Below are 19482 nucleotides of genomic sequence, written 5' to 3'. Positions count from 1 at the left end.
TTTGTTCTTGGCTTTATAACATCTTTTAAGAAGATATATGATGTCAAACATTACAGTAACGATACATCAATCATTTCCAAATATATGACAGCATTTTCTCCACAATTTTGAGAACAGCTTCAACATAATATGCCTTTCGGTTTCATTAAATATTTTAGACTCATGCACATGGGTCACTTAACAGTTTTTTTGTACATAACATGCTTACACTATCCGAATAGAAGTCACAGTTTTACAAGTCCCATCAATCACTTATTTACTTGTGCTGTGTGATTCTCATATGGGATGCAGAGTGTTCCAGAAATATTTTGGGCAAATTACAGAAATATCACCTCGTAGAGTTTTCCCATTCAAAATCTACTTTTGTGTGAAATTTTAGCCTTCTCCCATTATACTTTATGAGTGAGTACCACAGTTTCATTTTAAAATGGAATTCTAATGGAAAGACTGCAAAGTTAACCGTGAAGCAGCATTACTACATAAGTCCAATCTTAACAGGGATGACTCTCTGCCTCTTTCTGAATTTTGGGAAATATTTTGTTAAAATTTCCCTGCCACGGTTTAGCATGTCTAAAAACGTTTTAACAATATTCACATACCTATTGTAGGAGTCTGCATAGATCACTGTGCTCTGCAATATTTCATAGCATCTTGCATCACTGTAATAGTCTTTTGTTTAGTTTTTATTTATTCGTATGAAGTTTCCTCCCTTTTTCTCCCCCCGTCCCTATTGGGATGAGTTGAGCCCCCCTCATGGGGGGGTTAAGTGTTTATGGCTGTAGATCCGTGTGTGTTCACGGGGCCGGTTTGCCTGATTGCAGGATGAAAAATGCCAGATAAACTGGCAGAAAAAATCCTATTGCCCAAGACCGGCTAACTTGGCTATGGCTGAGGAAGATCCTCAAATTCCTCACGTCTCTGACAGGAATTGAACCTGGGACACCCTTTCCCCAGTCATATGGTTGCGAAGCGCACAGCCACTAGGCTAACTGCGTGACCTTTTGTTTAGTGAATATATTAGTCTGGATAACATCTTTTCACTAAACTAAATTTTACACCGAGGATGGTTGAGATAATTTACTGCCCTCACTGTGAGATGTTTGACCAAAAATTCTATTAATAAACAAAAAATCTTTTCTCTGGATTATCATTATTTTAATGAAAATAAATTTTAAGAGGCACTTGTGAAAAATAAGTATATGAACATGCAGACACCAGAAAGTTTATTACTGAAGTCAGAGCCATTGCCAGATTAGATCACGCCCTGAGGCAAACAATTAAATATTTATTAAATTTATTTAATTATTTATTAAATAAACAATTAAATTGCTTAACAAAAAAGCAATTTGTTAAGCAATTTAGCCATGCTGAAACCTAAAATCTGGCTCCTTTATATTGACAATATTTTTCTTATATATGGGAACACAGCCCAGTTAGCCTCAAAGTTTTCTTGAATCATTTAAATAGCTTTCATCACAACATCAATTTCACCTCTGAGTTAGAAGTTAACCATTGTCTTTCTTTTTTAGACATAAAGCTAACAGGAGTACTGATAATATTAAAATTTCAATCTTCAGGACACCAACACATACAGATAGATACTTTCACATGTCCTCTCACCACTACCTCCACAGAAATATGGCATTATATCTACTCTTGCACATTGGGCGAGATCCTTATTATCAGACGAGGAGGAGTTTCGAAATGAACTTAATTTCCTAAAAAAGACCTTTGCCAATAATGGTTTCACTCCAAAAAGTATTGAGAAACTTCTTTTTCAACGTCGTCAACAAACCAATGAAGATTCTACTACCCCCAGAACTTGCATCTCCTTACCTTACATTAGTTCCCTCCCCCCAAAACTTGCAAGAATTTTAAAAAAGTTTAATATCAAAGTGTGCATCTCTACTTTACCGAAACTCTGATCTATCCTTAGTCAGCCTAAAGAAAAACATCAACATCTTCAGTTCCCAGGAGTATACAGAATTATTTGTAGTTGTGGTAAACCTTATTATAGACAAACAGATAAATCAATTTTTCTCTGTCTTGAAGAGCACAAAAGAGACATCTCTTATAATAGAATCCGAGCCAGCACCCTCATCATCCACGTTCTTGTTCTCTGTAAATTCTGATGAAGGCCGCCAACACCAAATAGACTGGAATCAAACTTCTAATATTCACAAATGTTATGATGAACTTGAAAGACGTATCCTGGAGTCAAAAGAAATTGCCCTCGATTCTACCCACATGAATAGCAACCTTAGCTACAATTTACCAGATGCCTTGCCCTGCTATTCAGTACTGGCATTCTTGCGAGATCACACGCATGCATATAAATGTAGCTAGAACTGAAGCGCAGACTTCAATTCAAACTTAACTGCAATTTTTGATAGCTCTGTTGTTGTTAGTGTGTAATGCTTCTGTCAGTCTTTTTGTATATACCTTTGTGTTTTGACACCTGATGAAGTTGGCTTACCAACGAAACTAGTTGTGTCTTTATTAAACTTTTATTCTTAATTCACCTTTTATTGAACATATATTATAATTTGGTTCCTGCTTTCTTTCCTTTTAATAAACTATCCTCCATGTTACCCTCTACCATGAATAAACAACTTCTCTTTCCCTTCCAGTGTTATTTAAATGGTTTCTTGTGACTGTCTTTCTCTTATACTTTCAAACAAGATGTTATGTTGAGAAGAGGCTGCTAGAATATCAGTCCTGCATCCTCTCTCTCTCTCTCTCTATATATATATATATATATATATATATATAAATAATGGTAAAATAATAAAGTCTGATGTATCACATCATGGAGTTGACAATTGATCACAGAATCTTCTGGCTGAAGATCATCTTTTACATGAATTCAGTTTCAAATTTGCACACTTGCACTCAGAGTAATCTACTTTTTATTGGACCGTCAATTATCAGAATGACAAGTTCTGATAATTGAAGGGTTAGATAAATGGTAGATTACTGCATATATATATATATGAAAAATTAGCTACAAAACTTCATTGAAAAAAATCTGAAGCTAACAGAAATTATAAAAATACCATATTGGCAAAATTGATGTTACTGAATCTAAGATGATCAGAACAGGTGACATCCTTCTAAAAAAAAATAACATGATTTTTTCAGGATGTAAGATGATCAAGAAAAGGTGGAAATAGTTGTAGTAGTAGTATTTATGCTAAACATGAAAATAAACATCTTGAATGAAAGTCAGTTTCAAGTAGAGTAACTCAACCAATTTCAGAATGGGAAATTATATCATGTGACTTATTTGTGTGTGCTATCCAATGGAAATCTCTGATAGGAAAGAATAGAAGAATTTTTTGAGTCATTAAGAGATAATAGCTGATATGAAGTAAAAAAGAAAAGCTAGTGTTGGATCTAAAAAGTAAAATAGTCAATGAATCCCAGATATATGGAAATGGTTTTGGAAAATTTGGAGAAAATGGGAAGAGTAATAATAAAGGTATCTGCTAGATTTCTGCTCTGAACATTCACTAGACATTGCTAACACCATGTTCCATCTTAAAAGTGTGTATAAATTTTGTGGAGAGAACACACAAGAAACAAGAGTGTCATTATTGATAGTGATGTTTGCAGATTATTCTACAATACAAGGGTGTCTAGGCATTTTAAATAGGAAGTAAACACTACCTGGTTGAGTAGGATAAAAATGTGCGGAACCATTGAAAAGAAATATGTGTACTGAAGTTTTGAAATGAGCCTCCGTTGTTCAGTCGGTATAGATGAAGCCCTTTGGTTGGAAAGACCTGGGTTCGATTCCCATCTGTGACGTGAGGAATGTTTATCTTAAAAGAAAGGTGAGTTAGCCAGTCTCATACGGGGATAGGGGTTTTTTCACCCGGAAACTTGGGTTTTTGCATCTGGGGGGATGAAACATCTGGGGGAGAACAGGCAAACCGGCTCCATGAACACATGTATCTACAGACATAGGACACTCCTAGAGACATAGGGCTAACCACCTTATCCTTGAATTACAGTTGAGAAATCCAAGAATAGTTGGAAGGTCGTGGTCACTTAAGTGCCTGTTAGAACCATTAATGAATGAATGAAGTTTTGAAATGAATTATACAGTTAACAGATGTAAACTGTAGACCTAAATATAAAAATATTTTAAAGGAGTAGCAGAATCTGAAGAAAATATTGAGCAGGTTTGCAAGAATAGTAAAACAAGAATTTCATCACAGACAAGAAAACTTGATAAGATATCATGTGTTCTCAGAGAATACAGAGAAAGATATAGCAGCACCGAGTTACGTATAAAAGAATCTGAACAAAAGTCATGGAAAGATTTTAGAAATAATATAGAAGATAATGAAAGTGGTAAAAAAGGGGAATCCAAGATAGTAAAGGTGATATAAAAATTGAATATAAGAATATTTTAGATGACTGAAGGATTTACTTGATTTGATTTGAAAATTTATGAAATGAAATAATCAACAACAAGACTGTGATAGAAAATATACTTGAGGAATGTAATCATCAATATATTTGAATTCTAAAGATAGAAAAAGCTATTAGAGATCTGAAATATGGAAAGGTACCTGGATGATTTGGGGGATGTCAGTGAATGGGGAGTTAATGTTGAGGGTTCATATTCTCATCCATAGTACTAGCATACTATAGGTTGACCAACCTCTTGTGGATGGGTTCCCCCATAAAACACACACACACACACACACACACACACAATATATATATATATTTCAAAAATGGCCAGGTGGCTCATAGGCTCGTCATGGCTTGTCTTCACATTGCTACATTTGTGTAATCCATAAGGCTTGGTCAAAAACTATCCCCAGATTATTACAGTGCAGCTCTCATTACATTACATTATTTTATTTTATTTTTTAAGGGAAAGGTTATTGCATTGTAATTGAAACAAGTCAGCTTCTTAATTGGATAGAGACCTAATGATGGATGTAAATGTCCATTAAGCTGATTAATGCAGGCTAGCTATTCATCACTTGTGTTTCTTCTCTCTCTCTCTCTCTCTTTCTCTCTCGACTGTTGAAGATTTGGGTTATTTTTGATTTTAGTGGTATAGACTGTACACATATTTAGTTCACAAGATTTCAAATAAGTGGCATAAATTAAGCTATTGCATCATTTTGGAATTTAATTGTTCATTCTGGATTTCATTTGTATTATTTCATACTCTTTTAGCTTTATATGTCTTCCATTATTGTTTGCCTTTGTACTTTTCATGCTATTTTGGTGCTTTATGTATGGTTCTTGCCATTTCTTTATGTTCTGTTGTTGGTATATGATTTCCCATTATTTCCTTTCTTGCCTGATTTCAAGTAGAGTGTTCTCCCTTATCACTCTTTAGTAAAAGATCATGGTCATTGCCTGCTGTTTAATACTTTAGACAGCATAATGCTGTTTAATACTTTAAAAATAGCAGGCAATACTAAAATCATTAGTATTGTCTGCTGTTTAATACTTAAACTCTTCACTGCATGGGGAAAATAAATTAAGGACCAGTAATGTACTTGGGAGGGACATCCCCCCCCCCTTCCCCAAGATAAGTTCAAGAAGCTGTAGTTGCCCAGTTGAATATCAGGACCTTCTTGGGTATTTATTTCAAAATGGAGTGGAGGGAGGTCATATTTTTTTCTTTTAATTCACTCTAGCAATTCCACTATAATAATCCGCTATTGGTATACAAAAACTAAGGATGAACTACATTTTTACCTGTATATGAAAAAAAATTCATGATTACAGCCAAATGTGGACATAAATTTATTGCCAGCATAAATTATATTACACAAAAATGTGTTATAAATTTCATACAAATTAAATTGCAATATGTTTTTGTCAAAAGTTACAAATTTCCTAAGGACTTAGTTAAGGAATTAATGTACAATGCTTATGGAAAACTATGCAGAGATATAATATTCAGTATGGAATATATCCACCCTGAACTGCGATGCAGGTCTCACAATGTCATACCATACTTAGCACCAAGTGATTTAGTAGTTCTTGAGGCCCACTGGCCCACTCCTTCACAGCAAGGATAAAGCCTTGTTTGTTTTTTGGAGGGGAATTTCAAGTAGCAATGCATCTCTCAATTGCATCCCAGATGTGCTCTATGGGGTTAAAATCTGGGGAGCATGCTGGCCACTTGATTCAGTTTCCTCAGTGTCCAAAAGTATCTCTAGTGCTTGTGTACGATGTGGTGTGGCATTGTCATCCATAAAAATGAATTCTTTGCATATAGCACCACAGAACAATTGAACATGACGTTAAAGAACTTGGTTTCATTATTGCTCGCCAGTCATAGTCCCTTTTCTCCAGTGCTTGTAGCTTGATGTGTCCATTAAGCATAATGACTTCCTACACCTAGCACTGCTGTATCTATCTCTTTCAAGAACATTCTCGCAATCGTAAACAGTACCAATTTCATCCCTCTCATCTGTGAAGAGTACATTAATTAGCTCATTGGTATGTTAATGTAGTGGTATTGTTATGGATACAATACCATGAAATTGTGCTCTACGATGAGCTGTGGATAAAGGGATGCAGATTACAGGTCTTCAGGTGTATAGGCCTACTTGTTGCAGACTTCTTGCCACGGTTTGTTGAGATACTCATGTACCCATGCTTGAATGGAGCCAACTTGCAAGCTGATCTGCTGTGGTGTGTCGATTACGTTTTGCTGTTATAACCAAAAATCTGTCTTCATGCTCTGTGGTAGAGCAAAGGTGACCACTTAGCAACCATCTAGAACACACATTCCATTGGTTTGATGTGCTGCCAGAGCCTGGGTACAATACTATGCAAGATCCAAACTTTCTGGCAATATCAGTAATTCTGCTGCTTTCTTCAAGCTTTCCAATAATTATTCCCCATGTGAAATCATCTAGTAATGTCTTTAAGACGTTACAAGACATCCAAGTTTGCAACTTTATTCTTCACAAAAAGAGCTTCCTTCAAATACAATTCGCTTAATAATAAATTCAATTTGCAGCCTTTTGCCTTTTATCCTTGAGTGTTACCACATGACCCTTTTGTGTGTAATTTCAAAATTGAATGTTTATCTACTTTTTACTCGAAATCGTGAGTTATACAAATTTCACAAGCTTGTTGTCTTTTTTTGTCTTAGAAGTAACATGGATGATAACAAGGATATAATTTTTTCAAACTCAGACATTAGCACTTTTTTCCCAAAAAGGCATATTTAAAATAGGTTGTTATTTGTTTTTCTTTTAATTAAAAACATATCACATAGCCTAATTTTTACTTTATCAGGCAAAGAACAAAGATCATCGCAAGGAAAAGAAAGAGAAGGAAAAAAATGAGAAAAAGGATAGAACAAAGAAGAAAAGTAAAGAAAGAAACAAGTTAAAAGGTAAGAATAAAGAAAAGAATGAAAAGGAAGATGGCAGAGAAGAGAAAGAGAAAGACAAGCCAACAAAAGAGCGATTAAAAATAAAGGAAAAAGGTGAAAAGCCAAAATCAGAGAAGAAAAACAAAAATAAAGCAGAAAAGGACAAAGAAAAGAAAACTAAAGAAAAAGATGAAAAGGTAAAATAATTTTATGGATTACTACACGTGCTTACATTCAGTGAAAAATAAATAATTTATTTTAGATATAATGTTATATTTTTCAACCTAAGAACTTAAAAAATTTAAAATTCTTATTTATATTTATTACATCCTCTATGGAGTCAACATACTCATCATGGGAGGTTCATTCAACTGACAACATTTATCCTATAGAATCTTAAAATCCTTAAAACTCCTTGGCATTAACAACACATTCTGATAATGCATTCCACTGACAATTCTCTATGTAAATAATCTACTCCTCACACCCCCTCTTCACCACACTTTTACAGAACTTCCAGGAATGACCTCTAGTTCTTCCCCTCTCACCTTCTACTCTTTTTACAATCCCCTCTGGATTAATCGGATAATATTCTCTCAGTAACTTAAATGTCTCTATCATATCATCTCCTGATATGGTCTTAGTCACTCATCTCTGGACCAATGTCTCCACATCACATTGAAAACCAGGTAACCACATTTGCACACAATAATCCAAGTATGGTCTGTGCCTTATACAGTAGCAAGACCACTTCCTTATCCTTAAGTGTTAGAGTATTTCTTTTCATAGCAGCACTACAATGTGCAGCCTTTGCAACACTAGCAGCATGCTCTCTAAACTTCAGTCTACTGTCAACATCGCTCCCAAATCATCGTGGGAGGTTCATTCAACTGACAACATTTATCCTATAGAATCTTAAAATCCTTAACACTTCTTGGCATTAACAACACATTCTGATAATGCTTAATCTCATCCGTTTCCTGCAGTACGGCACAATCAATATAGTACACAGCCTTATATTTCTGCACTGCAAAAGCACTTATTGGTATTAAAACAACTCCACTCTTTTTTCCAAGTAAAAAGTCTATTCAAATCTTCCTGAAGGGATTCAGCAAATAACTGAAGATCCCCCAGTCAGTCCATATGATATATTGTTTACAAACAAGTTAAACAGCACGGGCCCAATAACAGAGTCCTGGCGCATGCCACTGGTTACCCTTCTTTTTTTAAGACACTGCTCCATCATACACAACCTGCTGGTATCATTCAGAGAGCCAATCTTTGATTCATCTAACCAATATACTATCTATTCCTATCCTCTGCAGCTTGTACACCAACTTATCATGTGGTAATCTATCAAATGCTTTTGCAAAGTATAAGAATATTACTGTATGTGATTCTCCCTTATCTAACACACTCGTCAGCTTATCATAAAATGCAAGTAAATTAATAAAACAGCACCTACCCTTTACAAATCCATGCTGACCACCATAAAGAATGCAATGTCCATCAACCCAATTCTGTATTCTATTCATAACCAATCTCTTGAGCACCTTCACAACTGCAGTTATACCGATTGGCCTATAGTTGGAAACTTGTGTCTTAGAACCATGCTTGTGGAGTGGTACTGTTTTGCCTTCTTTCTACTCCTTAGAAATCTTACCCACTGCAAGACTTTCATTAAATAGCCAGGTTAAGGGCATAGCCAACTGTGGTGCACATTCTTTATGTCATCCATTCCCACAGCCTTATTCACATCTAACCCAACCAGCATCTGATACACCTCTGTTTCTTTCACTTCCAGTTCTCTAATACTTGCTTCTCTTTTATATATTCCACTGCATCGTTTATACCAGTATGATATACGCTGATAAAGTTTTCATTCAATAATTCCACTATATCCTTTGCAGCTTTTAGTCTGCTGCCATGACTATCCACCAGTGTTAATCTGCTATAATTATTCTTCCTCTTGCCTACCATATAGTGTTAAAATTTCTTTAGTTACCTTGGCTCGACTAGCCAATCTCCTCTCAATACTGCACCTTTAAAGGTCACAAGCTTGTCACCTTCTAGTCTGCACTTTATACTCTTCATGGATCTGATCACCACCAACTGTCTTGTACCCCCTGCATAACATTTTATTTTCCAGCACAGTTTGCTTGATTTCACTGTTCATTCATTTCACTCCTACTCTATTTACTCGCTTAACTCTTGGTGTGCAGTCATACATTACTTTTGTCAGATACTGCCTTGTGAGTTTCCATGTATTGTCAACATCTTTTCTGTCCAGCTCATCTATCCAACGTACTGATGCTAAGTGACTACAGAACTTCGTATATTCATCTGCTTTATACTTCCACATGTATCTATTTTTGGCAGTGACCTTTTCTTGTTTCATCACTTCCCAAACACCATATGCAATGTGCAGAATCTGGACCCAGCAGTGGCAGCTCATGGCTTGAAATCGTGGGGGTGCTGCAACTTTCGAAATATGCATTCAATAATTCCGCTTTATTACATGTATACACTGAACTTGGACACTGTAAGTACAGTGTATACGTGTTTGGATAAAGTATCAAAATTATAATAGAAATTTAAAAAAAAATTAAACATGAAAAAATATTGTTTAATATCTTACTTAAATATAAAGAGCCAATAGGCTTCATTTCAGCGATATAAACATTATTTAAATTAATGGGATATTAAATCCCACATTGTTTTATAACCGAATAAGAAACTCAAAGATTGGAATCAGAGAGTTTCATGCCGAATATAGTATAATAAACTATAAAAGTATCGGCGATTACTAGCGTGAGCTAATGCAAGTAGTCCTAGTACGTAGCACAATCCGGGCAACTTGCAGCAAAGGTGGTAAAGTTCTGATCGCTATTCTTGGTATTTTCCATAATGTAAAAACACATTTCCTAGGAAATGTATGCTGTTATTACATTATGGTAGGAGTTCACTCCCCAATCTGGTTTCAACCTTTGTTGAGGCTTCATCAGTGAGTAGCTAGACCAAATTAATATCAAAGGGTATATAGCGAAAAGAACTTATATACTCTGCTATACGAGTTGTTCCCTTTTCGACAACTCGTATATAAGCAGCGTATATAAGTATATCATATTTACTTAAATATAACTTGCACTTTTTTCCCAAAATTAAAGATAAAAAATCGTGGTGCAAGATATATGTGAGGATTTTCGGAAACTAAAGTTTTCAGGAAATTTATTAGAGACTTACCAAGGAATTTTTTATTTTCAATTGCTATTTCCAGCCTTGAGGAAGGTTTCCTTGTGTGCATTGTCAGTCATCTACCCAAATAGCGTCATCTTCTCTCCCATCCAGGGCATTAGAGATGTCAGTTTCTAAAAAACTCTTGGCAATTACTTCTGACGAAATCATTCCCCAAGCTCTCAAAATCCAGTTGCACAACAATTCTAATGATAGTCTCTTAATCTTCCCTGCCAGAGTCAGGTTGTAGCCGCTGGCTTCCATCCACTCCGTGTAGAATTTTCGTACATAGTCCTTGAATGGTTTGTTGACCAATGGCTGTAGACAAGGTATAAGTCCACCAGGAATAATGGCCATATTGGTCCTCATTTCCAAAAGTTATTTTATTATTTCATGTCCTAAGTGTCCATGGAAGCTATCCTACATGAGGAGAGCCAGATGTCGAAATAGGGTGTTGTGTTCCAATCTCTTAAACCACATATGGGCAACCCGCAGGCCAGATCCGGCCCTCTACTTCTTTTGATCCGACCCTAATCTATTTCAGCGAAGTTTGCAGTGGCAGCCGGTGAAAATTTCAAGTGGGGATGCTGCATATACAAAAAAAAAGATTTTTTTTTTCCTAATCAGTAACAAATTTATTAATAAATAAATTTACATATTAAAAATTACTTTATTAAAAATATTTCATCCTCACCACGAACAAACACCAATAATAAAAGTTTTGTATCAATAGCAATGACAAGTGCAAACGAATATCGGCGTTAGATCGCAGTGCATTTGTTTCGTGTAATGATAATTGAAAAAATATAATTCTTTTCATATTTTCAACAGTGACACTCTTCATAATTCAGCCTTGCATCTATAATAAATAAATAATTATATGTTATTTTAACAAAATAAAATAAGATTTACAAAAAAATAGTTCACCACGAACACGCGCCAATAATAAACGTTTCATATCTCACAGAAATAACGAGCACAGGCATAAGATATCTAATGACGTAACTTGCAACGATGAGGCAAATGAATATCGGCGTTAGATCGTAGTGCTTTGTTTTGTGTAACGATAATTAAAAAATATTATTATTTTCATATTTTCAACAGTGACACTCATCATAATTCAGCCTTGTATATATAATAAATAAATAATTATATGTTATTTTAACAAAATAAAATTAGATTTACAAAAAATAGTTCACCACGCACACGCACCAATAATAAACGTTTCATATCTCACAGAAATAAGGCACGTAAGCATACTAAAAATACACTGTTGTTTGAGCAGTTACAGTTGGGAATGACGTAACGTGCAATGACAAGCGCAAACTATCGCCGTTAGATCGCAATGCACTTGTTTCATAATCTGAAGTGTTACTCGAACAATTCCAATTATTAACTATTCAATCAATGTCAAAACATAAGCTGTAACCTTTAACATGTTGTATTGCATTTATATAATGCTGTAAGCATTGTTATTTATAAACAAACAAATTTTTTTTTTTTTTTTTTTTTTTCCTTGGGGGTGCTACAGTGTCGCAGTGCTTATGTATGGGCCGCCACTGGAAGTTTGTCTAATTCACGGTGGGAGAAAACATAGTGTGTTCTACTAACATATTAAGCTGATATCATATGACTTGCACAAATCACACTGTTTTCTCCAACCAAGGTCTCTTTCTCACTTTGACTAGCGGCTTGTGTGAACGTGTTACAATGTGTCACTTCGGTACTTGCATTGGTGTTGTGCTTTGTTCAGTGCCTGCATTGATGTTATGTTCTGTTTGGTGCCTGCTTTGATAATGTGTTCTGTTCAGTGCCTGCGGTGTAGAAGACAGCTTTGTTTGACAGTTCTGAATATCGCTTATAAATGTGGGACAATGTCAGGGGTTATTGCAAAAAAAAGAAATGCAGAGAATCGTCTATTTCAAGACAACTGGATGGAGGATTATTATTTTATTCTGAATAAAGGTTTGCCTGTATGTTTGCTGTGCAATGCATCCATATCCGTCAACAAAGAATACAACTTGAAGAGACACTTTACTTCGAGACATACGGATCACCCAAAAATTGATGGACAACTATGAAAAGATGAAATACAGAAGTTGAAGAAGAACTTGGATACCCAGCAGCAAATGTTTAACAAGCAAAGAACGCAGCACCACAGCATTGTCAAAGCCAGCTTTGTGGTAAGTGAAAAAATCGCTAAGCATTCTAAGTCATTTGGTGAAGGAGAATTTATCAAAGAATGTCTGCTGGATGAGATGTTGCAAGTATAATATGTCCTGAAAAGGAAAAAGACTTCGAGAATATTCGTTTGTCGAGATGTACTGTTGTCCGACGGATAGAAATCATGGCTGATGATATCAAAAAAAGTTTAAAAGAGAAGATTGCTAAATTGGAAGCATTTTCAATTGCTTTGGATGACAGCACCGATGCCTCCGATACAGCACAACTAGCAATATTTATTCAAGGAGTTGATGTGGATTTCAACATCACAGAAGAATTATTTGTGCTTCGGCCGTTAAAAGGAACAACTACCGGTGAAGATATATTTGAAACAGTCAACACAGTCTTCGAGAGATTTGGACTTAAATGGAGTTCATTATCTGGCATATGTACTGATGGAGCCCCCTGTAATGGTTGGTGCACAGAAGGGATTTATTGGAATAGTTCATGAAAGAGCAATAGAACTACAGATCCATCCGGAAAATTTAACAAATTTTCACTGCATTATCCACCAACAAAATCTGTGTGCAAAATCGATTAAATTCACAAATGTTATGGATGTTGTAGTAGCCAGTATTAACTTTATTAAGTCACGTGCACTTAATCACCACCAATTTAAGGAGTATTTGGCAGACCTATTTTTGGATTATAAAGATGTATCTTATTATTATTATTGTGAAGTGAGGTGGTTGAGTAAAGGTAAAATGTTAAAACGATTTTATGATCTGAGACAAGACATTGCAGATTTTATGGACATAAAAGGAAACACAATTAACCAAGTAAAAGATGATGAGTGAGTGTGTGATTTAGCATTCCTTGTAGATGTCACCAGATACTTAATTGAACTGAATCTTAAATGGCAAAAACAAGTACAGTTTGTTCATGAACTGCATGGACATGTCAAAGCTTTTTGTAATAAACTAAGATTGTTGGAAAGTCAGATAAGAGCTAAAAATTGTTATCATTTTCCTACTCTAGCAACTCATAAAAATATTCTTTATAATTGTTATGGAGATGAACTGAAAGCACTAATACAGCAATTTGATACAAGGTTTTTTTCTGACTTCAAAAACAAAGACTCCACATTCGCTATATTTGCTCATCCGATGGATGCTGATGTAAATAATGTGCCAAAAAACTCACAGATGGAACTTATTGAGCTTCCAGTGGATTTAGTGCTAAAATCACAATTTAACAATATTGATTTGACAGATTTTTATAAATTTTATTTGGTGGAAGAAAAATATACAAATTTACGTGCCTTTTCAAGAAAAATCATTTCTCTTTTCATCAGCATATATATGTGTGAACAGTTATTTTCGAGGATGAAATACAATAAATCAAAAATTCGGACAAGAATAACGGACAAAAACCTCTAAAATTCTATGCAATTATCCTTAAGTAATATTAACGTCGATGTTAATAGTCTCGTAGTTGAAGCAAGGCCAATCTTCACATTAAATTGTTATGTCGTTCGTTATATTATAAAATTTATGTAGAGCTTTATACCAAAGCATCATCATCATCAAATTCCTGCCATGTACCCTCAAGGGGTGTACAGGATATGATAGTACTACATGAAAAAATTATATCATTACTGACTTCCTATCTACAATTTTCCTCCAAATCAGTCTGTTACTTGTCAAGACTCCAACATTACCAGATCTTATTTTTCTGTCGTCTAAGGCACTTTGTACCGTATCAATCCACCTATATCTTGGTCTTCCTCTGGGTCGTTTTCCTGCAAACTTGGCAGTGAACACTTGTTTTGCTAATCTTTCTTCGCCCATTCTGTTTAAGTGATCATACCACCTGAGATTAGCTGTGCTAATGCATTCCTGGATGCTGACAATGTCAAGTTCTTTCCTAATATTCTCATTTTTAATATGATATTGCTATTGATGCCATCTGTTCATGCCTCTAATCTTTCTCAGGACTCTCATATCTGCGGTCTCTAGTCTTTGGTCAAGTGATTTCCTTCTGACCCAGCTCTCAGATCCATAAGTTAAAACTGGTTTGAACACTGTCTTGTATACAGCTAATTTAGTGTTCCGACTAATTTCTCTCTTTATTCCATATGAATTTATTCACTCGACTTCCTACATTGCCAGCTTTGTTGATTCTGTTGTCTATTTCCATATTTAATTTACCATCTTCAGTAAAAATCGTGCCTAAGTAGCTGAAATGTTTTACTTATTCCACAGGTTCTCCATTCACAACACAGTTGACATTTTCAATGATTCTGCCTATTTTCATTGTTTTTGTCTTTTTATTGCTGACCTTCATACTATATCTATTACAACAGTTAATCAATTTAGTTAGAGAATCTTGCAGACTTGTAGCGGATTTATTTAGAAGTATAACATCGTCCGCATAAAGCAAAGAACTGACATTAACATCTCCAATTTTGATATCATGTTTAATGTCACTTTCCTTCATAATGTGATCCATAATATTAATTTATTTTATTTAATAATTTGGTCCGGCCCTTGACTCGGAGACAGAATGATAATTTGACCCTCAAACTAGGAAAGGTTGCCCGTGCCTGTCTTAAACTGTTAATTTTGTGCTCTATGCTTCCGATCTTTCCTAAAGAGTCACAGGGTACCGCCAAGATACAAAGGGATTGCCTCAAGAGCGAGCCAAAACCAACTTGGCAAAGTTCTTGAAATATATCTTCTCATAGAGCTCTAGTAATATTTATTTTTTTTGCTGCACCACCTAAAACAGTTAGATTAAGTAAAGTTATCTTAACCAAGAAGTGATTTCAAGACGTACACAAGTGACTATTGTTTTGCAGTTGTGACCCACAATGTAACCTATTCTTACCTGCTCAGATTCGAACCTTTTACAAGTGGTGCATCGGATTCTAGAATTCAGACACTTAGGTTTAAAAATAGCAAAGGTTTATTAAGCATATTAACACATTTACAATACAATTAACATTCATACTAAATTCCAATATTAATCAGATAAGATTACACATATCCTTAATTATTATTATTGTTGTTATTATTATTATTATTATTATTATGGGTAACTCCAAGGAGTCGACTGATTCATCGAGGGAGGCCCTAACATCATGTCAAGAACAACTATTCGTCTTTCACACAATATCTATCATACCTCGCATTAAACTCATTCACGGTCATAGCACCCACAACAGACTCTGGCAGCTTATTCCACTCATTTACCACTCTCCAAGTAAAGAACCTAGCTCTAACACCCCTGTTAACCACATTTTTGCCCAGCTTCCATGTATGTCCCCTAGTCCTCCTACCACCAGCCCTATTCTCAAAAATATCTTCTGGATTAATCTTATAGAAACCCTTCAGTAATTTGAATGTCTCAATCATATCACCCCTTTTCTGCCTATTAACCAATTTTTGCAACCCACAAATCTTCAATCTGTTCTCATTAGGTTCATTCCACAGACCTACCACCATCTTGGTCACTCATCTCTGGATCCTCTCCACCTCCTCCCCATCAAGAAGAAACCCTGGTACCCATATCTGGGCACAGCAGTCCAGATGGGGTCTTATCAGGGCTCGATATAGAGGAACAATAACTTGTTTGTCTCTGCTCGTTAAAGTATTTTTCAGTAACCAAGTGATTTGATGAGCTGTTTTAGCCAATTTTGCAATGTTCCCCCTAAACTTCAACTCCCTATCCACCAACACTCCCAAATCCCTGGCCTCATCAATTTCCCGGAGTACGGTTCCACCAATGTGATATACTTCTTCTAATCTTTTCACTCCAAAATGCATAACCTTACACTTTGCCACATTAAATTGACATCCATTTTCCTTAGCCCAGTCCTCCAAGCTATCCAAATCATCCTGCAAAATTTTCACATCCTGTGCTCTCACAATTGCTCTACCCAACTTTGCATTATCAGCAAACAAGTGAACACTTCCTCTCAGATCCTTTCCTATATCGTTAATGTAAAAATTGAAAAGTAGTGGTCCAATAACAGAACCCTGCGGCACACCACTAGTCACAAGCCTTCTTTTGGATTCTACTCCTGAATAAACCACTCTCTGGTATCTCTCCATCAACCACCATCCTATCCATCTCACCAACCTATATCCATCCCCATCTGCTCCAGTTTAATGATTAGAGTTCCATGTGGTATCCTATCAAAGGCCTTGGCAAGGTCCAGTAGAATCACTGAAAAACCCATTACCCTTATCCAGTTCAGTCATTACTGTGTTATAAAACGTGAGCAGATTACTGAGGCATGATCTACCCTTCACAAAACCATGTTGTCCCCCATACAGTATCCCATTTTCATCTATCCAATCCTGTATTCTTCTCTTCACTAGTTTCTCCAAGACCTTACATCGATTCCTGATTTGATAATCGGTTGGTAATTTACAACAGCAGTCTTAGAACGTCCTCTATGCAGTGGAACTATTTTCCCCTCTTTCTATCCCCTCGGGACTAACCCAGACCCGAGACTCAGATTAAACAGAATGGTCAAGGGTACTTTAGCCAATTCTGTAGACAATTCTTCAGCCGCTTCACATACGACACGAGCTGGTATTCCATCCAATCCCACAGATGTATTGACATTGAAGTTTTGTAATAGACTACTCACCTCCACCTCATTCACCACAATTCCCATATAAACTTTTGGTTCATTCATTTCTTCAATGTCACCACCTGGATGATATACTCTTGCAAAGTGCTCACTCAGTAATTCAACTATATCAACTGATTCAGTTACCTCCCTACCATCGGCATTCTTTAAAATCATTCTGCCATATACATTTTTTCTTCTACTTGCAACATATCGAAAAAACTGTGTAGGATTGTCTTTAGCCTGCATGGCCATTGTTCTTTCGTAATCCTTTTTTGCTTTTATTACCACACTCGTTACCCTTCCGACCTGGGCTTTATACTGTTCATGTGTCTGCTGGTCACCTTTCTCCTTAAATTCCCTCCATAGTTGTTTCTCTTTTTGCAGCTCAAGCTTAATGGTGTTATTCATCCATTTCACTCCTACTTGATTTATTATTCGCACTCTAGGTAAACAGTCAGCCATTGCTTCATGCAAACACTTCTTAACCGCCTCCCATGCACTGTCAGCTTCTAGCCCTTGCAGTTTTACATGCCATGGCAATGTACCAATCAATCTCCTTAGCTTGTCATACTTACCAGCTTGATAATTCCACATGTACCCTGTCTTAATTGTAAATTCCACACCTTTAGCCACCTCCCAAGTCAAGACCTTATGATCGCTCTCACCAATTGGTGGCAACATGGTCATATTCATTATAGCCAAATTCTCAGATGCAATTACTAGGTCAAGCACTCTCTGACCCCTAGTATTTTCCATTACATGCTGTCGCAGATAGTTTTCCCTTAATAACCGCATAAAATCCAATTCCTTCCTCCCATGTGTCCTCTCCTCCTTCCAATCAGTGTTACCATAGTTGAAATCTCCCATAATAATTACCCTCCTTCCACTCATTTCTTCTATTTGCTTATGCATACTATCTCCACCATCTATTCCATCACCTGGTCTATAGCAGCACCCAACTGTATCTTGTTGGGTGCTGCACCCAGCTGTAACTGTATTTTGTTCTGCTAGTTTCAATGTCACACCAAATAGTCTCAAATGTGCTCTTATCTCTATCCTGCGGTTCCACTTCTATTCTCCTTGGCTGTAGCTCATCAGCTATCATCAACAAAACTCCTCCCCCCATTTTATTCTCCCTGTCACTCCTGAACACACCATACCCCTCACATTCAATCCCACTAGCTGTGTCATCTTCTGTCAGCCATGTTTCACTAATGCCAATAACCTGTGGTTTGGAAGTGCCAACCAAGGCCAAAAATTCTTCCTTCTTGTTCCTAATACTTCTGGCATTTGTATACATGAACTGAAGAAGCCGATTTGTCCCATCCCTATTTTGATGCCTTATGCTAACTATCCCATTCTGATTTGTGGTCTTTCCTACTCGCTTGGGCATATTACACACATTCACACACTCAACTGTCTCCCTAAAATCTGTATATCTACTTTCCCCCCTTAATAACTCTAGTTTCCCTGGTTCTGTATATTCACTTCCACCACATTCGACAACACCTTTTCAAGTCTCCGCACACCAAATCCATTCATATGTAATCCATCCATTTTATATAAATCCTTTCGCCCATCGAACTCATTCCACACATCCATAAATTCCACACCACTCATCAAACATAATTCACGCATAAAGTCATTAGCAATTATGGCCCTCCTTCTATACTCTTCACTGTCATGCCGTGGCAACAGACTCACCATCCTAACTCTCTCACTCTTTTCTTTTGCTACCTCAAGCAATTTCTTCACATCCTCACTCATAGCCTTTTTGTTTCCTTTCAAATCATTTGTACCCGCTACCACTATCAATTCCTTCACCTGCTGATTTTGCATTTTAATTGACTCGCTTACATTCTTTACGGTTGCACCGTGTTGGTACGATTTTGTTAAACTCTCAACTAACATCTCTTACTAGGGAATCTCCATACAACACACGCTCTTTCATTTTGTTTACACTCACTATCATACCCTTATTTTTTCTATCATACTTTTGCCGATTATTAGTCAGTACGCTTGTTAAAGATTTTTGCCAACATTCCAGTTGCTGGTTTACTCCATGTATCGC

General features: G+C 36.1%; 1 protein-coding gene across 2 annotated transcripts in view; it reads left to right on the top strand.

Annotated features, from left to right (window-relative positions):
• LOC150108408 (uncharacterized) overlaps positions 1-19482 on the top strand; it is a 371725-nt gene that overhangs the window by 271928 nt on the left and 80315 nt on the right. For both annotated transcript variants that reach the window (XM_090390757.1, XM_090390758.1), the window contains one exon: positions 7291-7566. In XM_090390757.1, the coding sequence (XP_090246883.1) occupies positions 7291-7566 (276 nt within the window). The remainder of the gene's footprint in view (positions 1-7290; positions 7567-19482) is intronic.

Source organism: Typopeltis vanoorti, chromosome 3, assembly GCF_054136105.1.
Source record: "Typopeltis vanoorti isolate ZY-2024b chromosome 3, IOZ_Tvanoo_1.0, whole genome shotgun sequence".
Taxonomy (NCBI): domain Eukaryota; kingdom Metazoa; phylum Arthropoda; class Arachnida; order Uropygi; family Thelyphonidae; genus Typopeltis; species Typopeltis vanoorti.
The sequence above is the reverse complement of the archived record's forward strand: the minus strand, read 5'-3'. Positions and strand labels throughout refer to the sequence as shown.